General features: G+C 42.6%; 1 protein-coding gene across 1 annotated transcript in view; it reads right to left on the reverse strand.

Moving 5' to 3' along the window:
- Nucleotides 1-17,444, reverse strand: part of WWOX (WW domain containing oxidoreductase) — a gene marked incomplete at both ends in the record, with an annotated part of 983,966 nt that overhangs the window by 960,780 nt on the left and 5,742 nt on the right. The window contains 3 exons of the mRNA XM_079723706.1: nt 10,825-11,003; nt 13,988-14,045; nt 16,888-16,952. Of these exons, the coding sequence (XP_079579832.1) occupies nt 10,825-11,003; nt 13,988-14,045; nt 16,888-16,952 (302 nt within the window). The remainder of the gene's footprint in view (nt 1-10,824; nt 11,004-13,987; nt 14,046-16,887; nt 16,953-17,444) is intronic.

The following is a 17,444-nucleotide window of genomic DNA, read 5'->3' on the forward strand; positions in this document are numbered from 1 at the left end:
TTTAAACTAACACCAAAGGGGAACTCAAGAGAGAAAGTATCCGTGTACTAATCCAGGATCACCCAGCAGTTCAGAGATCACATCAGCCTCGCCCCTCCCAACAGGCACCACACTCAGCACACAGGCTGGCCCAGAGCAGGCTTTCGGAGATTCATTAAGATAAATGTGTTGATTTCAGACAGACTGGCTAAGCTGCTTGGGAAGAGCCTGGGCAGGACTGAGCACTGCTCCTTGGAGCAAGGCAGCAGCAAGCAGAAGGGAGAGAGCCCCGGGCATGGAGTCCGAAGTTCTCTGCTCTAGTTCGGTAGGCTCAAGAGCTGTGTGACCTCGGGCAAGTTACCTCGCCTCTCTGTGCTTTCACCCTAACTGGAGGTCAGGGTACCTGTGAGCACGGTGGCGAGAATTAAATAAGACAGCAGGTACAGAATACTCGTAAATTCTAAAAAGCTATCAATATGAGACAAGATTACAGTGATCAATAAATAGTAATCTGGAATCATTAAGTACATTTCAGAGGTAAGGGTGAAAATGAACAATATTTTATTCGTTTTAACTTCAGTTTCCATACAACTACACAAGAAAGTTCTTTGATTCTGATTCTGCCCCTCTTTCCAGGGGATCATTTGTTCCAGCAAAAGGCCTGGTTCCACCCACCTTGCTAGTCCTCCCATCCTACCCTAGGGAGGAATATTAAAAACACTGCAGTGAGTCTCCCACACCCCATCTCACACACATTGACACTCTCCACACACACCCCACCCCCTGCTCGAGCACACTGTCTTAGTTTTCCTTTCAGAGTCCAGGGAGGAGACCTTGACTTGCTTTCAGAGACAGCACCATCTCAGTGTGGCTTCTAACAAGAAGGATCCAGAAAACCAAGCAGCACAGCCTGGTAAACAAGTAACACAGATTTGAAACAATTAGATCCCAGCCCTGTCACACAAGTCATTAAATAGAAGGCCACTTCCCATTGAGCTCATTTCCGGGGCGGGGGGTGCAGATAAAGACCGGCCCTTCAAGAAATGCAGTGTTACATATTAAGCCAAAGGAAGATCATAAATTCAGGCAAGAAACTCTGATTTTTGGAATTTACTTTTGATCAATCTATCGGAGACTTCATTTAAGAGATCTTTGCAAGAAGGCCCTTCTACTGACCGCCCCCCCCCATGTTATTCTGGAAAAGGCTGAGGACTGGGATCTGAACAGTTTGTGTATATACTGCAGAAAATGAAGAAAGGACGTGGGCTGTGTCACTGTAAATGAGAGACGGTCAAGGGGGTTCCAACAGCTGGCACGTCCTTCATCACCAAGTCTGGAATAATTCCCACAATAGCCATCTAGTTTTAACCCTCTTTATTGGAGAGACAAAGAACACATCTGTAAACAAACGAGCAAAATATGTTAACGCTGGTGAAGGAGTTTTTGCACTGTTACAAAAGTATATTCACGGTGCTTGCTGGTTCTTTCATTTTAAAGAGAGAAAAAAGTAAGTTGCTGAGAAAAAGAAGAATATATAATACATAAAAGTATGTAATAAGGTGTATTCATTTTGTCCCCATTTTAAAATAAGGAGTTTTATGCAGCCAAAACGGTTTTCCTTCTCTGGGCCAAATTTCTGTTTGAAAGCTAAGCATACAATTAATGGGTTGCCTCAAACTTTGGTTATAGAGCCAAAATGCAAACTGCCCTCCTTAAGATCTTGTACGTGCAGATACTGGCTGTTTGCTTCATGTTAAGTATTTGTTTTAATATGGCCTCTTAGTTAAGAAACATACACTAAGCCCAAAAGGACACATTCTTTTCTATTACAAAAACATATTATTAAACAACCTAATTACAATAAATTATATAACATTGGGTAGGCTGGGGGGGGCAGGGGAACGCTATGTTCTAAGAAAAAACTATTAGATCACCAAGGCCTTCTAAATGAACCTTAAACAGAGGCATTAATATTTAAATATAACAATTTCCACTTAGAAAAAGAAAAATCACATTATTGATAGGCCAGCACACCCAAAACCAATAATGTCATGAAAACACATGCCCTTGTGTAGTCTGGCAGAACAGGCTGCTCCCTGAATACAATGGACCTTTTTATTAAATGGATCTCTTCATCCCTGGTATTTCATACCAGGGGAAAAAAAAATGGGGCGGGAGGCGGGGGAGGAGGGAGAGAAGGAAGAAAGAAACAAACATGACACTAGTAACGGTCTTCAGTTTGAACTCTTTCACCAAGAAGTACAAGACCTAAAAGATACGTTAGAAAAGTAAAAGGCATTATTTAACAAAAATGAAAGCAAGACCGGCTGAGAGGTAGAAAACTGCATTGAGATGCTACCGCTTTTGTTTAACTGTATCAAAGGGCAACAGAGCCCTCTAGTGGACGAAAAATATAAATATATATGAAGACTTCTCTTTTAGGTAATTTACATAAAATACATAGGACCCTTTCTTTCCTGACAATTGCTGTGTCACCGTATTACGTAAAAGCAAAAAATCAAATTTTTTAAATTGGGTATTAAGTAAAATAACTGCCAATTATTCAAACCTGATAAAACACTTGTAATCTCAATTAGGGCAGAAATATTTTTAGATTATGATTTTTGAACCACTTTGGCAATGAATAGCAGCTTGTATGAGCCTCATTTGTATGCTGACACTATAACAAATAAATTAAAATCTCAATCTACATGCAAGTATGAAATTCAACTGACCTCATGTGACAAAAATGTTTCAGTTGGTATCTAGTGAGGTACTCATATTATTTATATATTATTATATATTACATACTTTTTAAAATAAATTTATTTATTTTATTTATTCATTTTTGGCTGTGTTGGGTCTTCGTTGCTGCACACAGGCTTTCTCTAGTTGCGGTGAGCAGGGGCTACTCTTCATTGTGGTGTGCGGGCTTCTCACTGCGGTGGCTTCTCTTATTGTGGAGCATGGGCTCTAGGCACACGGGCTTCAGTAGTTGTGGGACATGGGCTCTAGAGTGCAGGCTCAGTAGTTGTGGCTCATGGGCTCTAGAGCCCAGGCTCAGTAGTTGTGGCACACGGGCTTATTTGTTGCTCTGCAGCATGTGGGATCTTCCTGGACCAGGGCTCGAACCCATGTCCCCTGCAATGGCAGGTGGATTCTTAACCACTGCGCCACCAGGGAAGCCCTACATTTTTTTTTAACATCTTTATTGGAGTATAATTGCTTTACAATGGTGTGTTAGTTTCTGCGGTATAACAAAGTGAATCAGCTATACATATACATATATTCCCATATCTCCTCCCTCTTGCATCTCCCTCCCACCCTCCCTATCCCACCTCTCTCAGTGATCACAAAGCACCGAGCTGATCTCCCTGTTCTACTACATACGTTTTTAAATAAGCTTTTTAGATGTGATTAACAAATTATGAGATGAGGCTCATTAGAATATTTCAATTGATCTCTTCCTTTAGATATATAGCTTCTCAAATACTCTGATCATGTGATTCCCAAATATATTCAATGTCTAAGAATATTTAAATGTAAAAAAGGTTGTTTAATTCATAAGGTACTAATTCTCAATTTTTTTTTTTTATTTATTTTTTATTTTTTTTTTTTTTGCAGTACGCAGGTCTCTCACTGTTGCGACCTCTCACATTGCGGAGCACAGGTTTCGGACGCGCAGGCTCAGCAGCCAAGGCCCACGGACCCAGCCGCTCCGCGGCATGTGGGATCCTCCCGGACCAGGGCATGACCCCCTGTCCCCCGCATCGGCAGGTGGACTCTCAACCACTGCGCCACCAGGGAAGTCCCAATTCTCAATTTTTATGTAATATTATTCAAGGACTTTTTCCAGTATCAAAAACCTCAATAGTTTCTCAGAACAAATAATTTCAGAATCATTTTACTTACAATATATGGGTTTATTTTAGCATAAAAAAGAAATGGTCACAAATGCTTTTAATTTAAAATGGGAGTCTGGCGACTTCCCTGGTGACACAGTGGTTAAGAATCCGCCTGCCAATGCAGGGGACATGGGTTCGAGTCCTGGTCCAGGAAGATCCCACATGCCGCAGAACAACTAAGCCCGTGTGCCACAAGTACCGAGCCTACGCTCTAGAGCCCGCGAGCCACAACTACTGAAGCCCACACGCCTAGAGCCCATGCTCCACAACAAGAGAAGCTATCACAATGAGAAGCCTATGCACTGCAAGGAAGAGTAGCCCCCGCTCACCACAACTGGAGAAAGCCCGTGCGCAGCAACAAAGACCCAATGCAGCCAAAAAATAAATTAAAATTTAAAAAAATTTTTTTTAAATTTTAGTATATTAACGCATAGATGTGGAATCTAGAAAAATGGTACAGATGAACCGGTTTGCAAGGTAGAAACAGACACAGATGTAGAGACACCAAGGGGGGAAACCGTGAGGTGGGAGACTGGTATTGACATACATACACTAATAGGTATAAAATAATTAATAAGAATGTGCTGTATAGGGCTTCCCTGGTGGCGCAGTGGTTGAGAGTCCGCCTGCCGATGCAGGAGACACGGGTTCGTGCCCCGATCCGGGAGGATCCCACATGCCGCGGAGCGGCTGGGCCCGTGAGCCATGGCCGCTGAGCCTGCACGTCCAGAGCCTGTGCTCCGCAACGGGAGAGCCCACAACAGTGAGAGGCCCGTGTACCGAAAAAAAAAAAAAAAAAAAAAAGAATGTGCTGTATAAAAAAATAAGAAAATAAAACCTAAAAAAAATTTTAATAAATAAAATGGAAGTCTGAATTCCCAAAAGATTACTTAGATTATTTCAGAAAATTTTCCTCTACTTAATGAGCACCAGGTTCTTAAAAAGAAGATAAATGTCAAAATCCCACTAGTTTAAGTCTTGTTGACAACCGGAAAGGAAACTGTAATCAGGCATTTCAAGATCCCTAGTGTAATGACCCCATATGAGTAACTTTTAACCAAGAAAATGACTCTAAGGTGGCCTATGGCCTCGAATTTATGGGATCTTTTGGAATAACTGAGGAAAAAAAGTCAAAGGCATGATTTAGGCTAGAAGGCAAAATTTAGTAACACTAGGTGTGGAAAAGAAAACAAAGATTTGAGGGTGGAGAGGAAGAGAGTCTGGTTCATTACTGTCAAAGTGTGGGTTTAAAATGTTAACAATGAATACACTTTTCTACATGAAGAAAAGCACTTCTCTTGTATTACCGTAGAACTGGTAGAATCTACACCAGATATGAATTCATTGCGGTGATGATTTGTAGGATAAAACAATATGGCAACTCCACTTCACACTGTAATTTCAACACATGATTTTGCAACAATACCCCAAGCTCTAAAAAACAGGCTCTCTAAGCCAAAACAACCAATTTCAACATTAAACTACAACATTTTGGGATTCCCACATGGAAATCCAATACCTTCATTTTGTTTCAAGAACAAATTTGGGGTTGACTTTGATAGCTTGAGCAAATACTTTTTATATCTCAAAGTATATAAATTTTGGTATATAAGTGTGTGTATACACATACACACATTGTTAGAATCCCTGTAATGAACCTTAGGGAGGTTTATTATATATAACATAAATACCAATAGAAAATTAAAGTGTCAGTCCCAAAATACATTTTCCTGGTGTATACTAAGATGGCCAGCTTGTATATGTTCAGGCAAAAAAACAGTTTTGTTCTTGTTAACAGGTCCTCTGACTCACAAATCGAAACCAGGCCAGGCTATTCCAAATTTCAAGTCACAACTTTTGAAACAGCCCAGTGTTATGAAAGTTCAAAGGGTCGAAGAAACTTTTCATCCTGGCTATACTCGGAGAGGGATTCAAAAACCAAATTTTAACCACTACTGGTTTAAGACTGGAAGTTAGGAAGAAAGCTTTATCATTCATCATTGCCAGTGAACAGGAGACTGAAAATAGCTAAGCTGTGCATACTTGTTAATATTTTTTCAATGGTTGTTTGACAGAACCTGGATTTCACTCCGTAGGTGCCATGATGATCAATCTGCTCCCTGCAACTATCTGCACGATTTCCAACAAACATCCCCGCTCCCAGGGCTGCCCCATATTTAGGCATTCAGGTAACCCCTCGTGAGAAGGGTGCGGCCTTTGAGGAGCACATGTCAGCCCTCAGATTTGAGAAGGCAGCATTTTGTACTGAGCTATTTATAGGCAGAGCCAAATCCGCTCGATTGACAGGCTGAGTCTAGAGAAGCATCTACGGGATCTTCCGCAACAGGAAGCCTCCAAGATCCCCCCTCCCGAGACTTCGCATTAAGGTCTATATTTAACGATCACCATGTTGAAACCATTTCCATTCGTTTTTTTTGTTTTCGTTTTTTTACCAAATCAGAGACACCGAGCCACTAACTCCAGGTCGCCGTGGACACCCGCCCCTTCCTGCCTAGCGCTATGCTGAGCACAAAGATGTGGCACATATATACAATGGAATATTACTCAGCCATAAAAAGAAACGAAATTGAGCTATTTGTAATGAGGTGGATAGACCTAGAGTCTGTCATACAGAGTGAAGTAAGTCAGAAAGAGAAAGACAAATACCGTATGCTAACACATATATATGGAATCTAAAAAAAAAAAGTCATCAAGAACCTAGGGGTAAGACAGGAATAAAGACAGACCTACTAGAGAATGGACTTGAGGATATGGGGAGGGGGAAGGGTAAGCTGTGACAAAGCGAGAGAGAGGCATGGACATATATACACTACCAAACGTAAAATAGATAGCTAGTGGGAAGCAGCCGCATAGCACAGGGAGATCAGCTCGGTGCTTTGTGACCACCTAGAGGGGTGGGATAGGGAGGGTGGGAGGGAGGGAGACGCAAGAGGGAAGAGATATGGGAACATATGTATATGTATAACTGATTCACTTTGTTATAAAGCAGAAACTAACACACCACTGTAAAGCAATTATACTCCAATAAAGATGTAAAAAAAAAAAAAAAAAAAAAAGAAATGAACTCCTCCCTCGCCTCTGCTGCTTAGCCGTCGGGACCGGGGCTCCCGGCCTCGAGGTCTGCTGGCAGAAGCTCTGGGTGCACAGGTGACTTCCCCGTGGACACTGAGAGGCTAAGCTCCACCGAGACAGGTCCACAAGCTACAGCGCTCAATCTACACAAAGTTCTTAGGGTTCAGAACGCTCATTAAACAAAGGTCGATGAGAGAAGAGTGTCAGTTCCAGAGGCGGCAACGTCCTAAGGCCTGCAGCTCCCTGAAGCTGGGGACAGAGGTGAGGCAGGAGGCACAGGCACTGGCGGGGCATCCCCAACAGACACGTATAATGTGTTGCCACCATCTTCCTTGTGGCCTGGGGCATCCACTTTATCTAAATTTTACCTAACTTGTGGCTGACTCACAGCATGCTGGGGTGATCTTATTTTGAAAGGGATTAGACCATCTGATGCAGGGGGAGGCAAACGTTTTCCATTAAGGGCCAGACAGTAAATATTTTAGGCTGTGCAGGCCACAGGGTCTCTGCCGTATTTATGCAACCCTGCTGGTCACATGAAAACAGGCACAGACAAAACGGAAATAAACAGGCGGGGCCATGGTCCAGTAAAACTTTACTTGCAAGATCAGGCGGCAGTCAGACTTAGCCCGCGGGCTGTAGTTTGCCGACTCCCCATCTGGACAGCTGAACTCAGTCAACTGCAGTATCTGCCTACAAACTTCCAAGAATTCAAAACGCTTTATTGTGGCATTTCCTGCGAATCCTTCTACCGACCAGAACCGCCCTGATCTTTACAAGCTGAATTAATAAGCAGGAGTCCCTCCAATTGCCTTCGGAACATAAAATATCCAAAGTTCAAAATACAGTTCTGTATCACTTACAGCCGGGTGGAGGGGGGCGAGGTACCCAACACGGACGACAAGAGAGAATCTGCATAGAGGCCACGTCAAAGGGGGCAGTGTCTTGGCGCTTCCCTGCCGTCCACCAGGGAAGGCATCCCCTCTCACCGCCCGAGTATCCCCTTCCACAACAGAGAGCCCCCTCCCAGTGGCAAGTCCAAAAGAGAGGTGCCTTGCAGGGAACTGAAAAACATGAACAAAAAGAGTCACTGGGCCGGTCCGGGAAGATCCCACATGCCGCGGAGCGGCTGCGCCCGTGAGCCATGGCCGCTGAGCCTGCGCGTCCGGAGCCTGTGCTCCGCAACGGGAGAGGCCACAGCAGTGAGAGGCCCGCGTACCGCAAAATAAATAAATAAATAAAATATTTTTTTAAAAAAAGAATCACTGGGAACACCAGATTTGTAAACCAACCTTTGTAAAGCCAATTAGGTTACCTGTGTTTTTAGCTGTGGAATCACCACTCTCAAAATAAAGACCAGTATGTTTTGTTAACGGCCCACTCTGTTCCCAAGAGCACAGACATCCATGAGGCTAAAGACTGGACAGTTCACACATAGGAACCGGGCTCCCCTGAGCAGCAAGAGGAAAAGTGCAGGCCAACACCATTCAAGCTTCAAGAGGAGATGACACCTGAACGCCGAGGAGTGTTGGAAGTGAAGATGCCTGATTCACTCTGCGCTCAGCTGTCCCACTTGAAAGGGGCAGAAACAGAGTGGTGATCGCGATTTCTAAATTGGCGTGTTTCATAGTTCAGGAGAAGGAAGAAATTTATCTGGAAGGCACAGCCTACTTGGACAAGGACACTCTCTAAGGCAGCCGCGTGGGATATAAAAGCTGCCTAAGTGATGACGGAAAAGCCACGGGCTTGCCTTCGGCTCTTTTCTTTAAGCCTGATGCCACGGCTGCAGTGCCAGAGTTCTTTGCAAGGATTTGATTGCCTGGAATGTTCGGTCTGATATTATTTCAAATATTAAGCACACAAATCTCCAGCACTCCCCTAGACTCGGGCTTCTCGAGACTGGAGGGGTCAAGGGGAGACCAGGCAGAGCTGAAGACAGTGAAGGTTCGAGCTGGGGAAATGGGGATGGGGGGCGCGCTCTGAGACCTTCCCCAACCTCCCTTCCAGCCTGAGCTGTACGACTTACCATCACATGTGACTGGACCACGGGCACCTACTTGCAGGGCCCACAAAAAAGATCAGGGACCTCAGGAAGGGGAAGTGGCAGCTGTGAAGAGGCACAGAGCTTGCCTCCGAGAGGTCCGAGGTCCACTCTGACCAATGACACGTTTCTTCTCAATGCTTCAGAACCTCCTCCTCCCTTCTGACCGTGATTCAATACCCAACTACACATAGCTCTTCGTATATCCTGGACCAGTGCCTTTAGTCCTGGATTATGCTGTCATAGGCCTGACATGGCAAATCTTCAGCAGAGCTTCAGAAGGCCTAACGTCAGACAGAGCCAAGTTTGAACACTTACACACAAACCATCAGTAGCCACTTATCTTACTAATGAAAGGAAAAGACTGTCTAGCCACGAGATTAAGGGAATGAGATCTTGTAGTTAATTCTCTGGTTAACTGAGTGTTAAATAAAAAGAGGTATTTTACTTAAGTCCTTGTTTTTTCTTAATTATTCTACACTGTCTTGGTCCACACCCTCACGTAACAGTAGTCAACGCAATCAACACAACATAGTTTCCTGGATGACTGAGGATCCAGCTGTTATTTTTAATATAGCATCATCAGCTTTTCCTATCAAGACAATTAAATAGAATTAACCCTGATGTGATTCAGAAAACCAAACTGAACATATTCTGAGCCCAGGATGAGGTCTGAGAGTTGATTTTAAATAAATCCCTTTCAATTAAAAAAAAAAAATTCCATGTGCTTCTTTGCCTTAATGGATAGGTACAGTCAAAAGTTCTGCTCTGGGACCATAGCTTGTTAGATTTTCAACCCTGTACTATGTAACAATTGATCCTCTAAGAACGTATGTCACTTCCTGTACTTGCCCTGATGATACCAGGGAATGCTTCTGCAAGTTCAAGAAGAGGTCACCGAAAATTAAGCAAGACAGAGAAAGGAGTGCAGGGGATACACAAACCGGTGAGGAGACAAAGCTGATGAGAGAGAAGGCCAGTGATGGGCGAGCGCCATGAAGGGTGAAAAGGAGAGAACTTGCTAGAAGACAGCTGAACGCAATTCCATGTTTTGTCTCTGTAAATTAACCTGAGGATGCATATCCTTACTCAAAGCAGCTGGTTCTTACAGATACAGATATTCATGTCAATGGACCAAAGCAAAATAAGAATAAAATCATCTGGAGAGTGAACGCAGGAGCATCTGCTTTGCCGCAGCTTCTCCACCAGCCCATGAGGCTAAGGGGAGGACAGCCCCGGAGCCCCGCCCTCATGACCATCACCGCAGTTAAACGCGGGCAACCAAGAGGTTAAGATAGAGACTAATTCTCTGACTCTGCAAAGAAATAAGATCCTGTTCTCCAAAGAAAATCATATTCTCCATAACCAACGGACACCTGCAGTGTCCTTTGTCCCAAAGCCCTGACACGCCATTGTTCCTGATATTCCATTACCGGTCAGCGTTGGGCTGAAGAACCCAGGTAACTGGCCTATGTCCGCACACCACGCAGACCAGGTCAGAAACTCCTAGACAGAGCCAGCTGTCTCTCATCCTTAAGAACCAAAATAGCCGCCATCTTCCGCTGAGTGGTCAGCTTTCAGAGAATTCAAGGTCGGCCCTGACACGGCCCTCCTTCCATGGAAACACTGGGACTGAAAAAGGGCCCAGAACTTTAATGACACGATAGCTGAAAAGGCTATAAATACCTTTTAAATTAGAGAACCACCAAACAAACTTTCCTTATAGTTAGACTAAAGCAGATTTCATCATAGCAGTGACAAAAAAATAATAACAACAACAACCATCGCTGTCAGTTAACAACCTACCTATTCCCGAATTCGCTCCGGTAACCACGACCACTTTGCCACTGAAATCCCGGCCCTGGAGGATTTCCATGGCGGTTGTGCTGCTGTCGTATCTCTGTCTGGTGGTTGGCTTTGTAGGATTATCATCCACGGTAAATGCCAGTCTTGGGTCCAAGTAGGTAGTTCTTTTATTTATGTGGCTGCAAAGAAAAAGAGAAAGCAGTGAACCTACAGTAGTGAACACAGGCATTTATAATTACAAGATAATCTTATAGTTTAGGCTAGGCAAACCCCATTTTTCATGGACTAAAAAAGGCTTATTCTTAACCCCGGAAAGACACGGGTCCATTTAATCTATCTTCTGGCCTCCAGAAGGATTACATTCCTGCCTAGAAAGACAGACATCGAAGCCTTTTCTTCAGAACTGCCCATAAAATAGGCTGTAACATACAAAGCACTGCCTTGTACCCTCAGATCTCAAACATGGAGTAGGCTTTGGGGTTTTTTCTTTTAATTCATGTAAATGTGGCTATAAGATCCATCAGGCACTCTTGTCAGTAGATTTCAATTAAATCTCTTATGTGCAAGGGCCTAAGAAGATTGGTAAAGAAGTAGAAAACTCAAAATGATAAAAAGACAGTAAATATGAAACCAGCCAACTACTAAAATTCTAATAATTTTCATTATAAGGCTGTACTCACTCTAGTTTTGATTTGGAGTTGATCGAAATCTTGTAGAAAGAATATTAAACTATACTGGTAGTATAAACAATATATTAAAATACATCAGTACAACCTGTTCATACAGATGAATAGCTTGCTCCTTAACAGAATAGGTTTATTTTTTACATTTTAAATGTGATCTTGGGGTTTGAGATAGACCTCAAAATATCTTGAAAACTATTAAGAACTCTCCAGAAAGAAAGATTTCATGATTTAAAATGCATTTGTGGGAATTCCCTGGTAGTCCAGTTGTTCGGACTCAGCACTTTCACTGCCGAGGGCCCAGGTTCGATCCCTGGTCGGGGAACTAAGATCTCGCAAGCCCCACGGTGCAGCCAAAAAATAAATAAAAACATTAAAAAAATGTATTTGTAACGTGTATGTGTGTGTAAAATTATATACAGTTTGAAATCAGTACTCGTCACCCCATAAATACTAAGACTCAAGAATAACCCAACTTTCATTTTACTTATAACCACAGACGCCAGATAAGCATTTTGACTCCAGTGCCTTACAGAGGACAGAGCAGGGGTGGAGCCGGGTCACCCTGGCTCACAAGAGCCAAATGTGCATCTCTCTTCCCAACTCCTCAGTGACTTTACCTCGGTAGCTGTAAGCTATAGGGGAAGTATTTATACCACGGAAACAAATATGGGCTTTTCCCCCCAGGGAACTGGTTGTTAAGCATTTACCAGCACACCTCTCTAACGGGATCAGAATGGGGAAATGACTGGCCAGGCAGTCTAGCGCTCACCTCCCTTAGGGCACTTCAGGGACTGAATGAGCTAATACTACAGGTATAAGTTGGTTAGAACATGCCTGGCTCATGTTGGGTGCCAGATGCGTGGTTACTGTTGCTGTTTGTTATTGGAATTTATTCCAAAGATAGTTTTACAGAGGAGGATGCTCAAAACATTCTTTATAATTACAGGCATACCTTGGAGATATTGCATTGCAGGGTCAGTTCTAGACCAATGCAATAAAGTCCGTGTCAGGCTTCCCTGGTGGTGCAGTGGTTAAGAATCCGCCTGCCAATGCAGGGGACATGGGTTCAAGCCCTGGTCCGGGAAGATCCCACATGCCAAAGAGCAACTAAGCCCATGCGCCACAACTACTGAGCCTATGCTCTAGAGCCTGCAAGCCACAACTACTGAGCCCGCGTGCCACAACTACTGAAGCCCACACGCCTAGAGCCCATGGTTCGCAACAAGAGAAGCCACCGCAGTAAGAAGCCTGCCCACAACGAAGAGTAGCCCCCGCTCGCCCGCCAAAACTAGAGAAAGCCCACGTGCAGCAATGAAGACCCAACGCAGCCATAAATAAATTAATTAATTAATTGATTTTTTAAAAAAGTCAGTGTCGCACGCAATAAACCGAGTCACACAAATTGTGTGGTTTCCCAGTGCATATGAAAGTTATGTTTACACTACAGTCTATTAAGTGTGCAACAGCATCATGTCTAAAAATATATACACACCTTAATTAACAAATACTTGATTGCTAAAAAATGCTAACCATCTCCTGAGCCTTCAGTGAGTCACCAACTTTTTTGCTAGTGGAGGGTCTGAAATATTGCGAAAATTACCAAAACGTGACACAGAGACACGAACTGAGCAACCGCTACTTGAAAAATGGATCCAAAAGACTCCCTTGAGGAGGAGTTGCCACAAACCTTCAATCTGTAAAAAATGCAGTATCTGCAAAGTGCAGTAAGACAAGGTCTGCCTGTACAGACGCCAGATCACAGGAATTTAACAACATCAATGCCCAGTAGGTAATTTGATAAATTACAGTATATCTATACAAAATAATACTATATAGCCGTTAAACGTCATTGTCTTGAAAAATTTATAAAGATATGAGAAAATGCTCATAAGAATTATGTGGAAAAAACAGTTTACCAAACAGTTCATGCAATACATTTTCTTTTTTTTTTTAAGCACTTATATAGAAAGACTGGAAGAAAAAAATCCAAAAATTGCTAAAAGTAGTTAGTCCTGCTGGCTGGATTACAGTTATACACTATATAATATTTTCCTACAGTCAATGTATATTCCTTGCACAAAAAAATTCCTATTAAAAAGCAAGATGGGGCTTCGCTATGGCACAGTGGTTAAGAATCTACCTGCCAATGCAGGGGACACGGGTTCAAGCCCTGGTCCGGGAAGATCCCACATGCTGTGGAGCAACTAAGCTCGTGCACCACAACTACTGAGCCTGCGAGCCACAACTACTGAAGCTCACACGCCTAGAGCCCATGCTCCACAATAAGAGAAGCCACCGCAATGAGAAGCCCGCGCACCGTGACAAAGAGTAGCGCCGGCTTGCCGCAACTAGATAAAGCCCGCGTGCAGCAACAAAGACCCAATGCAACCAAAACTAAATAAATAAATGTATTAAAAATAAATTAATTAATTAAATAAAAAGCAAGATGACTGAGAAGTTTCTTTGCAGACACTTACTCGACAAACAACACTTGTCCATTCTCATCAGTTTCTTGTTCCCATCCATAGGGCAAATCTGAAACACAGAAGGACAACAGGTCTGTGTGGGGGTGGGGTGGGGTGAAGTGAAGCCCCTGCCCTTCCAGCCCCAGACCTATCCCACCAGATCAGCAGGTCACGTGCTCCAACTACGGCAGGTACAGAAAGCCCATTACCCCAACCAGACTCTACATTCTGCCTCTTGCTTGGAAGTAACACTATTTCATTCTTTTTTTTTTTTTTTATTGAAGTATAGTTGATTTACAGTGTTAACTTCTGCTGTACAGCAGTGACTCAGTTTTACATATATTCTTTTTCATATTCTTTTCCATTATGGTTTATCACAGGATATTGAATACAGTTTCTTGTGCTATATAGTAGGACCTTGTTGTTTACCAATTCTATATATAATAGTTTGTATGAGCTAAACCCAATCTCCCAATCCATCCCTCCCCCAACCCCACCTTCACAACCACAAGCCTGTTCTCTATGTCTGTGAATCTTTTCCTGTTTCGTAGATATGTTCATTTGTGGCAATTTTAGATTCCACATATAAGTGATACCATATGATATTTGTCTTTCTCTTTTTGAGTTACTTCACTTAGTATGATAATCTCTAGGTCCATCCACGTTGCTGCAAATGGTATTATTTCATTCTTTTTTATGGCTGAGTAATACTCGTTTGTACTGGGTTGGCCAAAAAATTTGTTTGTTTTTTTCCATAAGATGACTCTATTAGCACTTAGTTGTCTAACTTCATTCAAAACAATTTTGTTAGATTGTACTGTGACAGCTGTCATAACAGCATGCTTTTTAAAAAAAAACTTATCAAAACTGGTGAATTTTTGTGTAGCCATTTTAATATTGAAGATGCATAAAAAAAGCAACATATTCAGCATATTATCCTTTATTATTTCAAGAAAGGTTAAAACGCAACTGAAACGCAAAAAAAAGATTTGTGCGGTGTATGGAGAAGGTGCCCTGACTGATGGAACGTGTCAAAAGTGGTTTGCGAAGTTTCATGCTGGAGATTTCTCACTGGACAATGCTCCATGGTCGGGTAGACCAGTTGAAGTTGATAGCAGTCAACTCAAGACATTGAGAACAATCAACATTATACCATGCAGGAGATAGCCGATATACTCAAAATATCTAAATCAAGTGTTGAAAATCATTTGCACCAGCTTGGTTATGTTAATCGCTTTGATGTTTGGGTTCCACATAAGTTAAGCAAAAAAAACCTTCTTGACCGTATTTCTGTATGCAATTCTCTACTTAAATGTAAGAAAAATATTCTGTTTTTAAAACAAATTGTGACGGGCGATGATAAATGGATACTGTACAATAATGTGTAACAGAAGAAATCGTGGGGCAAGCAAAATGAACCACCACCAACCACAGCAAAGACCAGTCTTCATCGAAAGAAGGTGATGTTGTGTATATGGTGGGATTGGAAGGGAGTCCTCTATTATGAGCTCCTTCTGGAAAACGAACAAGTAATTCCAACAGTTAGACCAACTGAAAGCAGCACTCGACGAAAAGCGTTCGGAATTAGTCAACAGAAAATGCATAATCTTCCATCAGGATAATGCAAGATTGCATGTTTCTTTGATGACCAGGCAAAAACTGTTACAGCTTGGCTGGGAAGTTCTGATTCATCGGCCATATTCACCAGACACTGCACCTTCGGATTTCCATTTGTTTTGGTCTTTACAAAATTCTCTTAATGGAAAATATTTCCATTCCCTGGAAGACAGGAGAAGGCACGTGGAACAGTTCTTTGCTCAAAAAGATAAAAAGTTCTGGGAAGATGGAATTATGAAGTTGCCTGAAAAAATGGCAGAAGGTAGTGGAACAAAACAGTGAATACGTTGTTCAATAAAGTTCTTGGGAAAATGAAAAATGTGTCTTATTTTTACTTAAAAACCGAAGGAACTTTTTGGCCAACCCAATACCACATCATCTTTATCCATTCATCTGTTGATTGATAGTTAAGTTACTTCCATGTCTTGGCTACTGTGAATAGTGCTGCTATGAAGATAGGAGTGCATGTAGCTTTTTGAATTACGGTTTTTTCTGGATATATGCCCAGGAGCAGGATTGCTGGATCATATGGCAACTCTATTTTTAAGACTATTTCATTCTTGGGAATTCCCTGGCAGTCCAGTGGTTAGGAGTCCACACGTTCACTGCTGGGCCTGAGTTGAATCCCTGGTCGGGGAACTAAGATCCTGAAAGCCATGTGGCCAAAAAATAAAATAAAATAAAATACTATTTCATTCTTGATCATTCTTCAACACTCCATTCAGCTTCTGCTTTTCACAAAACCCTTACTGGTTGCTCCGATCAACATGAATTCTCCTTTGAATGAATTCCAAGAACGTATCTACACTATAGCAGGCACCCAATACCATTCATATGCTGACTTGTGAAGATTCATATTATAGACCAGTTGCATTTTTTTCCCAAGGGCACATGTTGTCTTTTCAAATGGACCCTCAACCTCTTGAAAGCAGGGACCTTCTTACACTTCTATTCCATGCATGACACACTTACTCAGAAGCACCTACAAGTCAAGGCAAGCTTTACGGAATTCTATCAAACACTGATATATTTAATTCCAGGATAGGAACCAAGACCAATTTTACAAACAGTGCAACTACGGAAAAACCTAATGAACTGTGAATTCAAGGCCCCTATTATTTTAATACGTTCTTATTTAAGAAATCATTCTAAGCACTCCACCCCAAGAGCTCATCACTTCCTTCTACCAAATCCTACAAACTCCCCAGAGGGAGAGTCCAGCTCCTGTGACAGTTTTCCCATCTGATTAATGCTTTAAATACAAGGGTCTCTGCTTATGACAACAACATACAAACCTCCTGCTATTCGCTTTCTTTTTCCAGTTTTCGGATGTTCCCACTGAGTCTTCTCTTCCGTGTGACTGTTAAAAAAAAAAAAATCCATGGAATACGTAGTAAGTAAAAGTTACACTTCTAAAAATTAATCAATGGCATTAAATTTTTTTCTCCCCCACGTGATACTCTCTCAAGAGTATTCAAGGGCTTCCCTGGTGGCACAGTGGTTGGGAGTCCGCCTGCTGATGCAGGGGACGCGGGTTCGTGCCCCGGTCTGGGAAGATCCCACATGCCGCGGAGCGGCTGGGCCCGTGAGCCATGGCCAGTGAGCCTGTGCGTCCGGAGCCTGTGCTCTGCAACGGGAGAGGCCACAGCAGTGGAAGGCCCAAGTAACGCCAAAAAAAAAAAAAAAAAAGAGTACTCAAGTCAGACACTCAGAAAGAAATATTCAGATTATAAATGTTACTGTTTGCATCAGGTCAAATTCTCTAGGTTGGAAGCAGCAGCAGACTGGGAAAAATCTCCCGAAAACCTGTATCTGTTAGCTGGTGGTGAAGCCAGAGGAAGAGGACTTGACC

Source organism: Hyperoodon ampullatus (genome assembly GCF_949752795.1).
Source record: "Hyperoodon ampullatus genome assembly, chromosome: 18".
Classification (NCBI taxonomy): Eukaryota; Metazoa; Chordata; class Mammalia; order Artiodactyla; family Ziphiidae; genus Hyperoodon; species Hyperoodon ampullatus.